Source organism: Panthera uncia, chromosome D4 (assembly GCF_023721935.1).
Source record: "Panthera uncia isolate 11264 chromosome D4, Puncia_PCG_1.0, whole genome shotgun sequence".
Taxonomy (NCBI): Eukaryota; Metazoa; Chordata; class Mammalia; order Carnivora; family Felidae; genus Panthera; species Panthera uncia.
This window is the reverse complement of record NC_064807.1, coordinates 38959699-38977230: the sequence shown is the minus strand read 5'-3', so window position 1 is coordinate 38977230 and position 17532 is coordinate 38959699. Positions and strand designations below refer to the sequence as shown.

General features: G+C 35.2%; 1 protein-coding gene across 10 annotated transcripts in view; it reads left to right on the top strand.

The window, feature by feature from the left end:
• Positions 1-17532, top strand: part of ZDHHC21 (zinc finger DHHC-type palmitoyltransferase 21) — a 66163-nt gene that overhangs the window by 13310 nt on the left and 35321 nt on the right. For 8 of the 10 annotated variants that reach the window (XM_049635078.1, XM_049635065.1, XM_049635084.1 and 5 more), the window contains 4 exons: positions 2008-2205; positions 3490-3588; positions 10479-10590; positions 13425-13563. In XM_049635078.1, coding sequence (XP_049491035.1) covers positions 2052-2205; positions 3490-3588; positions 10479-10590; positions 13425-13563 — 504 coding nt within the window. In that variant the 5' untranslated portion in view covers positions 2008-2051. The remainder of the gene's footprint in view (positions 1-2007; positions 2206-3489; positions 3589-10478; positions 10591-13424; positions 13564-17532) is intronic. The other 2 variants (XM_049635100.1, XM_049635090.1) reach the window with 1 other exon arrangement.

The window sequence follows — 17532 nt, the reverse complement described above, 5'->3', positions numbered from 1 at the left end:
GTCCACATCTCTGGAACTTAGCATGTTCTATTAAATCTTATGATTCTTTCCCCCACTAGGCTATTGGTTTCTTTAAGCAAAGACAATGTCTCGTTTATCACTGTACCTATAATAACTTGTATAGAGTGGAGGCTCCGTGAATAAATTTGTTGAACTGAGTTCAACTCCTTGCCCTAACGTTGAAGTCTTAGGGAAGCTTTTGGATCATCTGTTCCTCGAGATCGGTCAGCTCTATCAGAGACACCTGGGGAGCATTTTAAACCCTTTTATTGGTTTTTGAGCTTTACTCCATAGGAATTATGATTCAGTAGATCTGGAATGAGGCTTGTGAATAAGTATTTTTAAAAAGCTCCTCAGTTGATTCTGGTTTGTTTACAGGTTTGAGAAACATTGTCCTGGTTATTATTGTGTTATTCCATTGTATTTTCTATAAAAGGTGCCCCCTTGACCTTATATAGTAATTTATTGTTTAAGCTTATAAATTATATCTACTAAGGTAGGGATATATTTTACATCACTTTTTTGGTACCATAAATATTTTTAACACTCATATGAAAAAAGCCCCATTTAAATAGGGGTCTCTCTTTTTTTTTTTTTTTTTCCTTTTCAAATTTGTACTTAATTCTTGTTAGTTAACATACAGTGCAATATTGGTTTCAGGAGTAGAATTCAGTGGTTCATCACTTACATACAACACCCAGTGCTCATCCCAACAAGTGCCCCTTAATACCCATCCCCTCTCTAGCCCATCCCCCACCTATCTCCCTTATCAACCATCAGTTCTCTATCTCTAAGAGTCTCTTATGGTTTGTTGCCCTCTCTCTTCCCCACCCCCCTGCCCATGTTCCTTGGTTTTGTTTCTTAAATTCCACATAGGAGTGAAATCATATGGTATTTGTCTTTCTCTGGCTAACTTATTTCGCTTAACATGATACACTCTAGCTCTATCCATGTCGTAGCAAATGGCAAGGTTTCATTCTTTTTGATGGCTGAGTAACATTCCATTGTATATGTATGTACACCACATGTTTTTTATCTGTTCTTCAGTCGATGGACATTTTTGGGCTCCCTCCATCATTTGGCTGTTGTTGATAATGCTGCTATAAACATTGGGGTGCATGTACTCCCTTCGAATTTGTATTTTTGTATCCTTTAGGTAAATACCAAGTAGTGTAATTGCTGAATCATAGGGTAGTTCTATTTTTAACTTTTTGAGGAACCTCCATACTGTTCCCCAGAGTGTCTGCACCAGTTTGCGTTCCCACCAGTGGTGCAAGATGGTTCCCCTTTCTCCACATCCTTGCCAGCATTTTAAACAGGAGTCTTCTTGAGTTGATAGTAATAAGATTAGTTGGGCTTCGTTCCATGAATTTAAATATTTTTGGCAATTTGTAATTCCTTTTCGCTTTTCATTAAAATTTTTTAAAATGATTTTTTAAGCGTTATATTGTGACTTAAACTAAATTGCACAAATCTTAAGTGTACAGCTCCGTGAATTTTTACATGTGTATGTACCCTTGAAGCACCACCTAGGTCAAGATACAGAACATTACTAGCCCCTCAAAGTTTCCCTTATGTCCTTTTCTAGTTAGTAAACACCCCTCCCACCACAACATGACCACTATTTTGACTTGTGTGAGCATCTGTTAGTGTTACGATTAAAAGTTCTAAAAAATCTGGCACATATCTTTTGACCTGTGTCTCATTTGTCTTGAGTTAACCTGTGGAATTACGGGGTTCAGGACAGACTTGTGTTTAACTTCAGAAGGTATTGCCAGTTTACACTCCCATGATAGCCGATTCATAGTGGGAGCCAGAATTAAATTATGTGAAACTTATGGTGAAACTTGAATGTCTGAAAGTTCTCTGTTTTCCAGTGTGTTTCATTTTGTCAAAAATATGCAAAGAAAACTCCACGTCATTTTATAGTTGCCAGGAATGTAGTTTTGTTTTAGTCAAATGATTTTTTCTATATAAGTAATTTTTTTCTTTCTTACCTCTCCTTAGGGTCGTCTTCCTTGTGGGTTGGCAGGCAGTTGTAGGACTGCAAAATGGGTCTTCGGATTCACTTTGTTGTTGACCCACATGGTTGGTGCTGCATGGGTTTGATTGTCTTTGTCTGGTTATACAATATTGTCTTAATTCCCAAAATTGTCCTCTTTCCTCACTATGAAGAAGGACATATTCCAGGCATATTAATAATAAGTAAGTTTCTGATCTTTATTTCTTTTTATTATTAAAGAATTTTCTCATTGTGAATGTATTTGGAGTATAGTGCCACTATGATAACCTTTCTTTTAGTATTGGTGTTATTCATGTTATTTACTAAATTATGGAAGTTTTAAAAAGACTGGCTTTTCTCTATTTTTCAGGGTTAGATAAATGTGGTCATCTCCATATCTAACTCTGCAAAACATATGAAGTTCATTTTGTTTAAAATGAAACTGGCACATTACTGCTATTTTGTGTGTGTCTGTGTATTTTTAATGTGTTTCTATTATGTACTTATTTCAAATGTGGAAGGAGTTTTCATAATGAAGATGGTATATATTACAGAAACGAGAATTTCATGATGCAAAAATTATTACGATGTTGTTTATGATAACGCTTTGAACTTCTGGATAATGATTTTCTGCTCTAGTTCATTTAGTGCTGGCTTGCTTATGATTAAAAGAATAAGATTGAAAATGATATATTTTACATGTACATGGATGGCATTTACAGTTACCTCGTACATTATGTCATTTCGACCTCACAAGTGCTGTGGGTGATACGCTCTCTGTGGTACAAGGGATAAAACTGATCGGTACCATGCAGTCAGCCCTGGGGTTAGCGCTCAGGCCAAGTTTCCTATTACAGGTGCATTGCCTTCTCTTCACAGCCCCGCCCCCGCCTCCGCCAAATGCCTATTTTTTATTCATTTAAAAGGCAGAATTATAATGAATGGATCTATTTTTCCTTACTGCTATTTTTCTAGTTACTCTTAAAAACTCAAAATTTCTAGATTCTTTATTTTCACATTACGTAAATATTTTAAGATCTAGTGAAAGGAGCAATCGAATGTCACTAACTCAAGGTAATTTTGAAGCTAGCCAGTTGGAGGCATGAAAAAGTTTAATTGTAGGATAGGTTTTAAAATGCTGCTTTGATTCTGTCACATATAGTACATGTAGTAATTAAAAGGGAACCCATTCATTTATGCCATTATTGACAAGGAATTTGTTAATAAAAACATCTGATTTATAACAAGTTTGTCAGTTATTATGCAAAATAATATTTAAAGATAATACGTTTGAGAAAGTTCTCGTGGCAGTATTATTTGATGAATGAAATGAAATGGATCATTTAACTTTTCCATTTTAGTTTTTGAAAATTATCCTGATGGCATTAATGAAAATACACATTTAAACTTTAAATATGCTTCTTGATAAAATGTTTTGAAGAATAAATGCCTCATTTACTTACTTAACTTTCTTATTTATTTCAAAGTATTCTATGGCATTGCCATATTTTGTCTGGTTGCTTTAGTGAGGGCCTCAATAACTGACCCAGGAAGACTCCCTGAGAACCCTAAGATTCCACATGGAGGTACGATACTCTTCAGATTTATCAATTTGACTATACCTGCATTATTATCTTTGTGAATGCATTTTATAGCCTTTAGTATGTACTAATTACATATGTCCTCTACGAGCTCTCAAGTCTTTTCTCAACTGTCTCCGTTCTAGATTTCTTTCTTTATAGTTGTAAATGCCAGCTGACTCCTGTATCCCCTACTCTCTGACTCTTCTGTGTAGTTTACTTGTTTGCTTGTTTTTCTCTCCTCCCACACTACATCTGTATAGCCTGTGTGAGGGTGTAGATTTGTTATTTCGTTTTCTTCCTCGGTTCGGTGCTGTATCCTTAGTGCCCGTCTCTGTCATTTGGTAGATGCTGGGTAAACACTGGTGAGTGATATATAATTACCTGATATATCCTTATTTCATAAAGGGATCTTTTTGATCGTGTCCCTCACTTCATGCATGATATTATAAATAGAATATTGCTTAGAGTCAATATTTGTGGTTTAATGATACTATTGCCTGTGTTTTTCCAAGTTCTAACAATTTAGTGAAAAATTTGACAGATTTTATTCTAGTGTCAGTTGAAGGTAATTTAGGATCAGCTTATTGCATGATAACTGTTCGAACCACAAAAATGAATTGAAAATGGTGTTGCTTGTTTTATTGCGTGCTAGGGATAGTGACCCTTGCTTACCTTCTTTCCTCAGTTTCACTCTTTGGTCATTTGCCATATGAGCTTTGAGAACTCTCTATACTTTCTTCTAATGAGAAATGTATAGGACTTTGTTCTACATTAGAGAGCCAGAATACTTTTTCTAGTACTTCGGGGATTTCCAAACTTGCTGCACATTAGAATCCGCAGGGGAGATTTTAAAAATTTCAATGTCCTGATCACCTATGTTAATTTAATCAGAATGTCTGGAGGTGGGAACCAGGTATCAATATTTTTCAAAGATCCCAGGTGATTGCAGTGTGTCAAAAATTGGGGAGCCTATTAATTCCTTCTGAAATTAGATTAGTGACAAGTCACTTAAAAAATCTTCCTGAAGTCCCTGGTTGTTGTTTTTTGTGGCCCGTCATTTAGGGACATACTTGGCTTTGCAAGTTTGATGATTAAATGGGAATGATATGACACTGACGTTTACATAGCTGTGAGAGTTTCTGAGAACTGTGTCAAATATTTTGTTTCTATTAACTTATAGAAACAGTGTCACCATCAGGTTGGTCTGTGGGCACACATGCACACGTGCATGTGTGTTTGCGGGGGAGGGTGACAGTCGGCAGTTTGTACAGAACCTCTTTTCTCAACCAGCCCATACCGAAGGTTCTCTAACATCTTGATAAATGTGTTGCCTACTTCAACTCTAAAACCCACGGTTTCCAGAAAATTAGAGAAGCAGGTTTTTCCCAACCCATGACCCATTTCCTAGGAAATCTGTAATTTGCAGTGGTCACTCACACGCCTGCATGTATCAGGTACTGCAAATCAGAGAAAGGGGCCAAAAAGGAACTTGAAAATCTCATATCCACAGACAGCAGCCACTACTCAGCTACAGTGAAATTGTCACGTAGGCCCAGTATTCTTAGATCTTAGAATTTTAAAAGAGAAAACAGAGAATCTCGGTTTTTAAGAGAAATTTCAGGATTTGAAGACAATTGACAGCTAATTAAAAATTTAAAAAACACTGGTTTTAAAAGAGTGCTAAACAAACTATGTGAAACCACCGGGTTACCTTTAGCTGACAGGCCCCAGTGATGGAGGACTGCGTGGCATCCTGCTGCTGTTTGGATGTCTGCGTCCTATCTGGTCACGGTTGACGTGTGGCCTGTTTTTCTTCCCTGAGTTCCGAAGACTTATCTTTTCCCCAGTTGAAAAAAAATACATTCGTCATATTTCAGTGTTTCCAGAGTCTTTTCCTGTCTCCTCTCATCTGATCCTCGTGGCAATTTTATGAGGGAGGTAGACCGAATAATCAAGAGTGTAGACTGTCACACAGCAGGTTGTTAAAGAGCTACCGTGACATCCCAACACTTGTCTCCATCATCTTGTTTACCGTGTAACTATAGAGAGATGAATAATTTTAGCCCTTTATTCACCTTGGCTTTGATTCTGGGAAAAATTGAGGTTGTCATGTGCTTTGTGGTGATTTCCTGATTATTTTGTAAATCTGGTTTTAACTTACTAAAAAACACAGAATTTTAACAGTGAAAAAATAATATAGCATGACCAGCGAGTTGGGGCCATAAAAAGTGACATTTACTCATTGCTGTTTTAAGGTTGAGCAGTTTTATATAAATGGTTTCTTTAGGAAAGGAAATGTAAGCCCCAGAACTTTTACAGTTTTAACCATGTTTTAATTGAATTACTCCGAAATATTTTACATCCCTTTCTGTTTTTTTTTTTAAGTAGAATGAATTTAGTGTCAGTGTAACCCTCCAAATATATGAGGCAGTTTGAATATAAGAGAATGTTGCATTGTCTCTGCAAAGATTTCTCAGAATTTGATTCTTTTAAACTTTTTGGTGTGTAGATGAAATAGTCAAATGAAATCATTGTCAATTTCTATTACTTAAATTAATCACATGCATGTTTGAAATATATAAATATTGCTTTATATTACTTTCAGGTTTTATGAAATTATTTTATTCAATCTTTTTAAAAAACCGCTTTATTGAGTATGATTCACATGCCATGTGATTCACCCATTTAAAGTGTACAATTTAGTGGTTTTAATACGTCCACAGAGTTGTGGAACCATTACTAAACCAATTTTATGTATACATGTAAGTAAATAAATAAGTAAGCTCTATTCCCAATGTGGGGCTTGAACTCATAACCCAGACATCAACAGTTGCATGCTCTTCTGACTGAACCAACCAGGTGCCCCACCACAATCAATTTTAGAACAATTTTCTTTTAAAAAAACCTTTTTTTTTTTTTTTTTTAACGTTTTTTTATTTTTGAGAGACAGAGACAGAGAATGAGCAGGGGAGGTGAAGAGAGAGAAGGAGACACAGAATCCGAAGCAAGCTCCAGGCTCTGAGCTGTCAGCACAGAGCCCGATGCGGGGCTTGAACTCACAAACCCCAAGATCATGACCTGAGCTGAAGTCAGATGTTTAACCCAATGAGCCACCCAGTCGCCCCTCAAATGTTTTGATTGTCAAGTTCTTATCTTACATGTTTGACTTCAGTGTTTTTGTCGTTAGTAGAGCCACTTTGAGTAGAGCCGCCCTGTTACAGAGGAAAATCCTCTAAGTTTTACAAACTGTAGCACATTTAAAGTTTGTGTGATAATGTCCCTTGACATTTTACCCTGAGCTATAGGGATGCATATGCTATTAATGCTCAGGGTTATGAATTCACTTGTAGTTTTGCTCCCCTCGCATTTCTTCTATTGCTTTTTGAAGGAGCTCTGCAAGACACTTCCCGTCATTTCTTTTCTACTTTGGCAAGTGATTGTGTCAGGGAACCTCTGTGAAGAGCCAAATGTTGCATTGATTTTGGTAGTCTCAAGTTGTATTTTTTCTCCCTAAAACATTACTTTGTGGTTTGAAACGCATATTAGGCCCTCTCAATGACTGTAAGTCTTTTAAAAGGCTTAAATAGAAGGTTATTCCTCTCTCTGAGGGATAATTAAAACACCAAAAAAAACCCCTTCCTTTGTATTTATTCATGCATTTACAGCATTAAGGGGATCCCTGATAAACTGAGGGTTGCTGGAGGGGAGACGGGTGGGGGGATGGGCTAAATGGGTGGTGGGCATTAAGGAGGACACTTGTTGGGATGAGCACTGGGTGTTGTATGTAAGTGAGGAGTCACTATATTCTACCCCTAAAACCAATACTACACTGTATGTTAACTAACTTGCACTTAAGTAAATAACAAAAAATAATAAACGGACATACACACACGCACACACACACACACACACGAGGATCCATGCAAAACAATGTGATAATGTTCACTTAGGTTACTTAGGTTTACTCATTTTCTTTAATTTGTTTTATGTTTTGATTTTTCTCTCCTTAAAAAAGTCACTTCCAATTTTTTTTCCTTTAAACATTTCCTTTAAGAAAAAAATCAGTTTTTAATTTTTCTGTAGCTACCATAAATTAGCAACTGGATTCTCTCTCCTATAGGCTTTTTTTTTTAATTAAAAATTTTTATTTTCATCACTTACAAATTGTATTTTGCCTTCTGATTCTTTCCCATAGGCTTTTATTTTATATTAGATGGCTAGTGCAAAAGTCTTCAGACCTTAGAATATATCAGTCACCAAGGTCACATTTGAACATGAATAAACCTTAAAGAAGGAAAGTGAGAAGATCAAGAAATGGTTTATAGATATGTAGGATAGGTTAAGGTGGATAGATTTTTTTTTCCCTTGCCATACAAGGCCAAAACCTAGATGATACTTTAATTAAATTTCTAGATATTTACAGTAGTGCGTTTTTTTCCTTTGTTCCCCTCACACATAGGTGTGTATATGTGTGACGATGAGTTTTTCAAAGATATTTCTGACTTTAGATACTTATATAGTTTCTTAAATTTAACCAATTTAGCTCAACTCTTTAAGCAAATGTATGATCCAGACCATAGATTGGCAAACTCTTCTTTACTGTAAAGGGCCAGATAGTAAATATTTTGAGCTTTATAGACCATACAGCCCCTTAGCTCTGCTACTGTAGCCCAAAAGCCGCTATAGATAATGTGTCAATGAATGGGCTTAGCTGTGTTCAAATAAAACTTTATGTATGGACACTGGAATTCAAATGTCATGTGTTTTACATTTCACAAGTTCTTCTTGTTCTTTTCGATCACTGAAAATTGTAAAAACCGTTCTTAGCTCATGATTTGCCTGTGGACTGTAGCTTGCCAACCGGTGGTCTGGACTGCAGAATTACAGGCTTTCTCGGACTATAGCCAAATGCTGTCTTCTTTTCTGAGGTTACAACATTTCAATTATGAAAGAATTTTACTAAAGTATCAGATGCTGAAATGACCAATAATGAATACACCATATTTATATTTTAAGGCACTGGTTTAAGACATAATGTTTTTATGTTGTCTTTTAATGACAATCGGCTCATCAGGGAGGGTCTACTTTCTGACTCTAATCTTTGCAATATGTGAATTCAGGGTTTTTTAATATTAGGATGTTTGGCTGTTTCAGCGGCTAAGTGGGAAAAGAGGGATCTGCTTGTGATATTATATAAATTAGTTTTCATTTCACTCACAAAGAATACTAGTGTATCTAAATTAAACTTTAGTGTTGCTCTCTCGCATAAGTTTTCATTAAAATAAGAACTGTAAGTAAGAAGTGAAAAGATTTTATTTTAAAATGAAATTTTTGATGCAAAAGATACTTTCTCAACTTCAATAGTATTGGAACAATTAATTTGATACTATTATTATTGATGTCTTCTATAGCAGAATTTTTCATAATACTTCACTATATAAAATTATTGTATATTGATTTTACTCTTGTCATTAAACTAAAATAATGAAATTAAAATAGGATATCTTTTTAGAAAATTGAATACTACCTGGTATTATCTTCTTTTACTCATATTTAAAATGTTTCGTTTTTAAACATTTAAACTTTATACTTGAGCAGGTATTTAGTCATATGTGTGCTTGTCATACTTTGCATATACTGATAATTCATTCTGAATATTTGGAGTCAGGCTAATTTTACTATGCCCAGGCTTTTAACAAGGTTAGAGTGTAGTATAAACATAGGGTTGGAAAAAAATGAACCTAAGTGTTAAAAAAGGTTTAAGAATTCTGTAAAATTCCCTTTTAACAAATATTAAATAGATACATTCTGTGTCATAAAGCATTTGTCTTGGTAGATGACTTTCCTATAGTTCTTATAGATCTCATTAGAAAGACATATGCTGAAAACAAATGACTTTTCTCTTTATTTCTGTAAACCTAATGTTTTTAGCACAAAACTTAAATGTGTGCTCTTTAATTACAACTTAAAAGAAATTGCTACTTGATTGTAGGAAAGAGTTTTGTAAAGAACTCCCTTATTTCCATTAAATAGTAATTATCTTATAATCTTCTTTACTTCTGAAATCATTCTAATACCTCCAACCCTCTCCTATAAACACTCCCAAATGAATTTATTGATATTAAAGTATAGAAAGTTTGGGAGGTAGGAATGCTATCTCTGTTTTTCTAATGAGTTAATAGGATTAATTTTGATTTCTTAGTCTATGAAACCAGGATTCAGCATTATTTCTTTTTTAGTTAATAAAATTTCTAGAAATAAATTTGTTTACATAAAATTCTGTTTAACTATAATGATTTGCTGGGGTGCCTGGGTGGCTTAGTCGGTTAAGTGTTCGACTTCAGCTTAGGTCATGATCGCGCGGTTCGTGAGTTTGAGCCCCGTGTTGGGCTCTGCGCTGACAGCTCAGAGGCCGGAGCCTGCTTGGGATTCTGTCTCTCCCTCTCTCTCTCTGCCCCTCCCCCGCTTGCTGTCTCTCTCTCAAAAATAAACAAACATTAAGAAAAATAAATGAAATAGAATAACTGGTTATACTTGAGGGTTTTGTCATTAAATTTTACTGCTAGCAATTTATCCGAAACCCAGATGCATTACTTTCTATCATTTAGTTTGACTACTAATAGTGTCTTACTATTATAGTGTTTAAAATTAGAAGTGTACAGAATAAGACTTTAATAGAGTAGAGCAGCAATATTTATGTCAAACTCTCTTACAGTGAAGATGTAGAAGAATATTTTCTTGGATTTATCTTCCTATCTATCTATCTATCTATCTATCTATCTATGAAAGAGAGAGAGAGGGAGGACTTCCTATAAAGTCTTCTAAACTGTTGTTGCTAAATTTCAGCAGTACTCTTTTGCCTTTAGTAAATGGATTTTAATTTCCTTCTCTAGAACGGGAGTTCTGGGAATTATGTAACAAATGTAATTTGATGAGACCAAAGCGATCCCATCACTGTAGCCGCTGTGGCCACTGCGTGAGGAGAATGGATCATCACTGTCCGTGGTAAGAAATGGATAATTTACTTTTAGGAAGAAAAAAGAAAGAAACAGTGAAAAATAAATCTTAGGACTTAGCATATTTAAACAAAAGTTATATTAAAGTTATGCAGTTAAACAAAAGTTATATTAAAGTTAGGCAGTTTAAAAAAAAAAACCCTTTAGTGAGGACAATAAGGATACCTTTTTCTATCAGGTTCTATCAACTCTCAAAGTCCTTGTTGCACATTTTGCACATTTTGCACATTACATGCATGCTGGATATGTACAAGTGGTAGTTCACTGCTTCTGCTGAACTGCCAACATTTTTGGTCAATAGGGGGCTCTCTTGTAATATTTTAAAAAACGGTTCAGTTGAGAACTAGCGTTTTGAAAACAAATGCTGTGAGAATTCTGCATTGTATCTCATTTCAAAGCTGTCACAAAAATCTGTGAGCAAGATATTGTATTTAATTCTGTTTTCCTAGCATGGGATCTCTGTATAAATATTTAAACTAGTATAGCGTAGCACTTTGTAAATATATCTAAATACATATATATTTATGTTTGTACACTCATACATGCATATATACAAAGTTAACTGCACAATGGGCTTTTGAAATTTATAACTGCATTTATCTATAGTTGACTTAAGGGTGGAGTTTAGCTTTGACAATGCTGATCAATTTAGAGTTCCCCATATTTTTTGATAACTTACTTTGATAGCATCATTTAAGGTTGGTTACCAAGCTTTTAGTGAAAATTTGGTTTTTACTATAAATCTATTATTTAAATAGAAAGTATTTCCTGAGATTAGGGAAAAAATAAAAGCATTTTTTAAAAAAAGCATTTTAGATAGAAGCACTTGGTTACTATATAAAAAGGCTTAAAATTGTCTGATTCCATTGACGGGATAGTGTAGTATATTAATATATAGTTGATGTTTAAAAAATATGCTTTGAATTTAAACAGATTAATTCTCAAGTGAATTTCTAAACCTCTGTGATCTGTTTACAACTATAATAGTAATAGACTAAAAAGAAAAGGCTAGGTAAAACATGTATTATTGGGTAAGTGGTAATCACACTGAAAAACTCAACTGCATACCCTTTTTTAGAGTACTGTTTCTGATTAACTAATTAAATATGTAATAAATGTTCAAATTACAGCTGGATATTGATCCTTCCTTTGAAAGGAATGCATTATTTTAAGCTTTAAAATAATCAACCAGGAGATGTTTTGGTCCTGTAGAGATTAGCGATATTCCTTATTTTAAGGAATAAAGATTAACTTGGTGACAAAAAAAATGTGCTATTAACCTAAATTTTGAGATTGGGGTGAGCTGTCTGTCAGTTTCTTCTGTGGTTTTCGTCAGCTTCTCAGAGTCCTGGTGGGAAGAAGAGTGGAAGTAGAAAGAGTTGGAGGTAGGAAAGGAGGGCAGACCAGTGGCTTTAAAAAGACTGAGGGACTTTCCTGATTGAATTCCTTAGTAGAGCATTGCTGAGATAGTCAGAGGGTAAGGGCAGTGGACAGTGTAAATTGGAAGCAAAGAGAATTTTTGATATTTTCAGAAACTGCATTATCGTAACTGCCTAAGAGCTTTAGATTTGGAGGTCAGTTCTCAGGTCACCTTGAGATTTTCTCTGTTTCAGGCTCTGATTACTCTTTCTGAATAGCTTGTTACTGAAAGGACTCTTACATATAGACTGAGTACCTCAGTGTTTCTTAAAGCTCTCCGGTTAAGAAGAATGCCATCATCATAGCAGTTATGTCTTGAATTTGGGCAGGACGAGGAGAATGGGGTGAGCAGAAGTCATGGAAGCAACAGCTGGTGAAGAGTGTGTTTGAGATCACACATAAGCACGCTTCCCGCTTGTGAAAGAAAGCCCTGCTTGCGAGTAGCACAACCCAGGCATTTTCGTGTTTACAAAGCATGAGATCTTAAGTTTAGGAAATGCTTCTGCAGGTTTTCCATTTCATTCTATGTCTGATTTTAAAAAGTAGTTTCAATGATACACCTTTAAAACAACAATTTGTTAGGAACTGAACCTGTTGTATCTCCCCCCCACCCCCCAAACAATGGCAGTATAATGCTATAGTGAAATGAAAACATTTGTAAAAGTAAATTATAGTTTTGGACTAGGGTTTTTTGCTGGAGTTGTAAAATATTTTGAAAATTGGGGTATGATAAATAAATTTGGAACAATAAAATATTGAGTTTGCATTAGCCTTGAAAATGTTAGGATGATAACATTAATTATTTTTCCTGGTTATGGTTCACTATTGTCCTGGTGGAAGTGTAGCTCTGAGAATTTGTAAATACTTTTGGATATGTGTTTATTTCCAGCAACCAAGGGTGGATTTTAAAAGTAAGAAAAATTGCGAATGCTTAGCAGTAATGTCAAAGCGGCAGGTTTTAAGTTCTTTTGCTTCCAATCGTTCGAATTGCTCTCCACAGCTGGAATGCTGGAATGGAAGAGCGATATATAGAAGGCTCTTGTTTTCTTGGCTACTGTCTCTTCCTCTGGCAAGTGTCTTAACTCCTTTGTTCCTGCTCCCCTATCAGTGAAACGGGGAGACTGCCATCTGCTCTTCCTGCCACACTGGGTGGTTGTGACTTGAAGGCAGATCATCTCCACGGACTTCCTTTTTGTCAAGTAGAAAGTGCTTTACAAATGTGAGGAGGCATATTTGTAGTGTAGCTTTTCCTATGCACGGTTTGCTTTTAGGCTTAGGTGATGTTAGCATATCTCCGGGAAGTCCAGCATAATATGAAGTTGTTTGTGTTTATTTTTACCAGCCCCAAGATTAACATTTTATTAAAGTTTAAAATATTGTTTCTGTTTTCATTTTTTTCTTCAGGATTAACAATTGTGTTGGCGAAGATAATCATTGGCTTTTTCTGCAGTTGTGTTTCTACACAGAACTTCTTACTTCCTACGCACTGATGTTTTCTTTCTGCCACTATTATTACTTTCTTCCACTAAAAAAGCGTAACTTGGTAAGAAATGTTCATGTTCACTGATGTTAGAACAGCTGTAGCATACAGTTATTAACGTTCCTTTAAGTGCAGAGGATTGGAAACAAAAAACAACAAAAATATACTCCAAACTTGGTGAATTTGAGAATGTATTGGGGTTGAGAAAGTAGACTCTAATCTGACATTCCCTTTTAACCAAATCCATTTATGATTATTTATTAGTGTTGAGTGACTTTCTTTAAAAAGCAACATACGAGGTCTTTCAATATGTATGTTTTGGTTTAAGAATATCTACGATAATGAGGGAGAAAGTGAAAAATGTTAACTTCTCATTTCTTTTCAGGAATAAAAACAGACTTAATTTTTTAAAGTTTCTCAAGGGAATGTTAAGTTTTTGAGAAAAAGGACCTTTTTTCCCTTTGGCTTTAAACAATTATGATGAGCATTTGCAAGGTTCTGTAAAAAGTTATTGTCGTATATACCATCGGAAGGAGTGCTTTTCCCATTGTATACAGGAATAACGATAGATCTTAGTAAGACTTGCCCCAAATAGTGCTGCTTGGGGTGGTTAGCAGCAACACGGTTTAAGTACTTGACCGAGTACCAACACCATGCAGTGGGCATGTTGTTCCAATTCTCACTTTAATGCACAAAACAACCACGTGAGGTGGGTACAGTTTCCCCCAGTTTTGTAGATGAGCAAACAGACTAATAGAGATTAATTAAGTAGTTACTGAAGGCACAAAGCTAGTAAGTGAGTATTCAGCTGGTTTTAGTTGTAGAACTGGGATTTGAATCTGATCTTGTGTTTTTGAATCTTACCCTCTGTGTTTTGTGTATACGGTTGGTATTGAAGCCTGATCTTGTGCATAATTTGGACTCGGATTGTGTTTTGAAATTGTGTGTGTGTATGTGTGTGTGTGTGTGTGAGAGAGGGAGATACACACACACACACACACACACACACACACACACACACACACACCAGACCGAGAAAGAGGCAGACAGGTAGACAGAACAGAACGACAGCATGCACAAGGGTGTGGGTGCACGTGCACACGTGAAGAAGGAAGGTAGGGTAGAAGAAAGAGGAGAAAGACTACAGTCCTTGATGGAGAAGGGGAATTTTTCTTTCCTGTTCATGTCATTTCATACTGCTTGAATCTTTTGTATTAAATAATAACAATTTCAGTGGTGGTACATTTAATTAAGTTTTAGAATAAGGGAGTGGGAGGTCTTTCTAAAGAATAAGGTCTTTAAGTTCTGCGTATTTAGATAATGTTAGTATAGATGATCATTTTGTATAACTAAAAGGATATTTGCTATTGTTGCTTGGCTGTGTATGTTAGTGGGGCCTTGTGATTATGTGTATTTCCTATAGATTGAACAACTAAAATTAGATACTAACTGAAAAAAGTTCAAAAGGGAGAACTTTATGGGTGTTTGACTTTTTCACACTGAGAATTTAGTGCATGCCAGTACTGTAGTTTTAGACATGTTTCATCTTATTTATAGATTGATTTCTGGTATAATTGGCATTATAGTTAGACTATGTAAAAGGTTGAACGTATTCCTCCAAGAGTGACCTATCTCAAATAATTGAGCCTCGTAAGAAAAGCATTAAAATAAAATTTCCCAGTGAGGGGTGCCTGGGTGGCTCAGTCGATTAAGCATCTGACTTCAGCTCAGGTCATGATCTTGGGGTTCATGAGTTCAAGCTCCGCATCAGGCTGTGTGCTGACAGCTCAGAGCCTAGAGCCTGCCTCGGGATCCTGTGTCCCGCTCTCTCTCTGCCCCACTCCCGCTTACACTCTGTCTTTCTCTCTCAAAAATAAACAAACATTAAAAAGAATTTTGTTTTAGTTTCTCAGTGAGATTAGGGTCATACTTTTTTAAAGAGAGATAAAATTTAGTGGTGTTAATGAAAACCCAATAGGGGTTTTGCATTGTAGGAAAGTGGAGGGGATTGGCAAACTATGGACCTTGAGTTAAATTTGACCCTTCACCTGTTTTTATTAATAACGTTTTACTGAAACACACCTATTTACATTTGTTTCCATATTGTCTACATTTGCTTTTGGGCTACAACAGCAGAGTTGGGTAGTTGTGACAGAGACATTTGGCCCAAAAAACCTGAAATGTTAACTCTTTGGCTCTTTATATTGAGTTTGCCAACCCCTGGTAGTAGAATGATCTTGGCTTTGTGAGCAGACACACTTCAGATCAAAGCCTGACTTTTCTTACTTTATGTATAACCTTTGACACCATGTTTAGCTTTTCTGAATTGCAGCGTTCTCTTCTGGAAAATGTGAATAATAAGGAGATTAAATGAGATAACACATGTGAAAGTATGACATATAATAGACATTCAGTTTATGTTATGTTTGACTTCATAAAAGCTCTCAAAAAGAGGGAACAGCTTTTCTTTGGCCTGTTAAATTTTATGAAAATTTTACAGACCATTTAACAGTATTACTGGGAGACCAATGATAGACTAAAGAAATTTCGATAATCAAGAATATAATGGTAATGTTTAACGGAAGGATTAAGACATTTGAAATTACAAACTGATTTCCCTCTCCAGATGAAAGGTAGAAACTTTGGAAAATTTCTGCCAATTAGAGAAAGAATCACTTTTTTAAATGGGAAAACCGGTTATAGGCATTAATATTTGAATCCTTAGATATATATAAATATTATAGGTTACATGATTTTATTAAATAAATATTTAAATGCATACTGAATGTTGACAAAAGACCAGCAGAATAGTAAATGTTTGTTAGGAGATACAAAATGTAGGAAGAAAGTAGAAAAAGTAAAGAGAAGCTGAGTTGTGTATAAGATTAGAGGTATGGCTTCATTCTTTGCATGTGGCTGTCCAGTTTTCCCAGCACCGTTTACTGAAGAGATAGTCCTTTCCCCATTGACTATTCTTGGCCCCTTTGTCAAAAATTAATTGACCATATATGCATGGGTTTATTTCTCGGTTCTCTGTTTTGTTCCATTGATTTATGTGTCTGTTTTTACACCAGTGTCATACTGTTTTGACTACTAAAGCTTTTTAATATATTTTAAAATCAGAAAGTGATGCCTCCAGCCTTTTTTTTATTTCTCAGGATTGGTTATTCAGAGTTTTTTGTTATTCTGTACAAATTTTAGGATGGTTCTGTTTCTGTGAAAAAAATGCCATTGGGATTTTGGTCGGGTTTGCATTGAAATCTATCCATTGCTTGGGTAGTAGACATTTTAAGAATATTTCATTCTTCCAATCCATGAGCACAGAATAGCTTTCCATTTTGTTAGTGTTTTCTTCAATTTTTTTCATTGGTGTCTTGGTTTTTACTGTTTTTACAGATTTTTTACTTCATTAGTTACATTTATTCCAAGGTATTTTTTGATGCAGTTATAAATGGGATTATTTTCTTAAATCTCTTTCTGATAGTTATTAGTTTACAGAAACACAACCGATATTTGTATATTGATTTTGTATCCTGCGACTTTACTGAGTTCATTTAGTAGTTCTAACAGATTTTGGTGGAGTGTTTAGGTTTTCTATATACATCATGTCAGATGCAAAGAGAGAAAGTTTTACTTCTTTTCTAATTTGGATGACTTTTTGTTCTTGCTTAATTGCTCTAACTTGCAGTACTAAGTTGAATAAGTGGTAACAGTGGATATCCTTGTCTTTGATCTTAGAGCAAAAGCTTTCAGCTTTTCATTATTGAATATGATGTTCCTCTGGGCTAGTCATATGTGGCCTTTATTATGTTGAGATATGTTCCTTCTACACCTGATTTTAAGACTTTTTATCATGAATGGATGTTGAGTTTTGTAGAATGCTTTTTTTCTGCATTATTAAGATCATCGTGATTTTTTTTTTTTCATTCTGTTAATGTGGTGTATCATGCTGTTTTGCAGATGTTGAACCATCCTTGTATTCCTGGAATAAATTCCACTTGATCATGGTGTATGATTTTTTTAATGTATTGA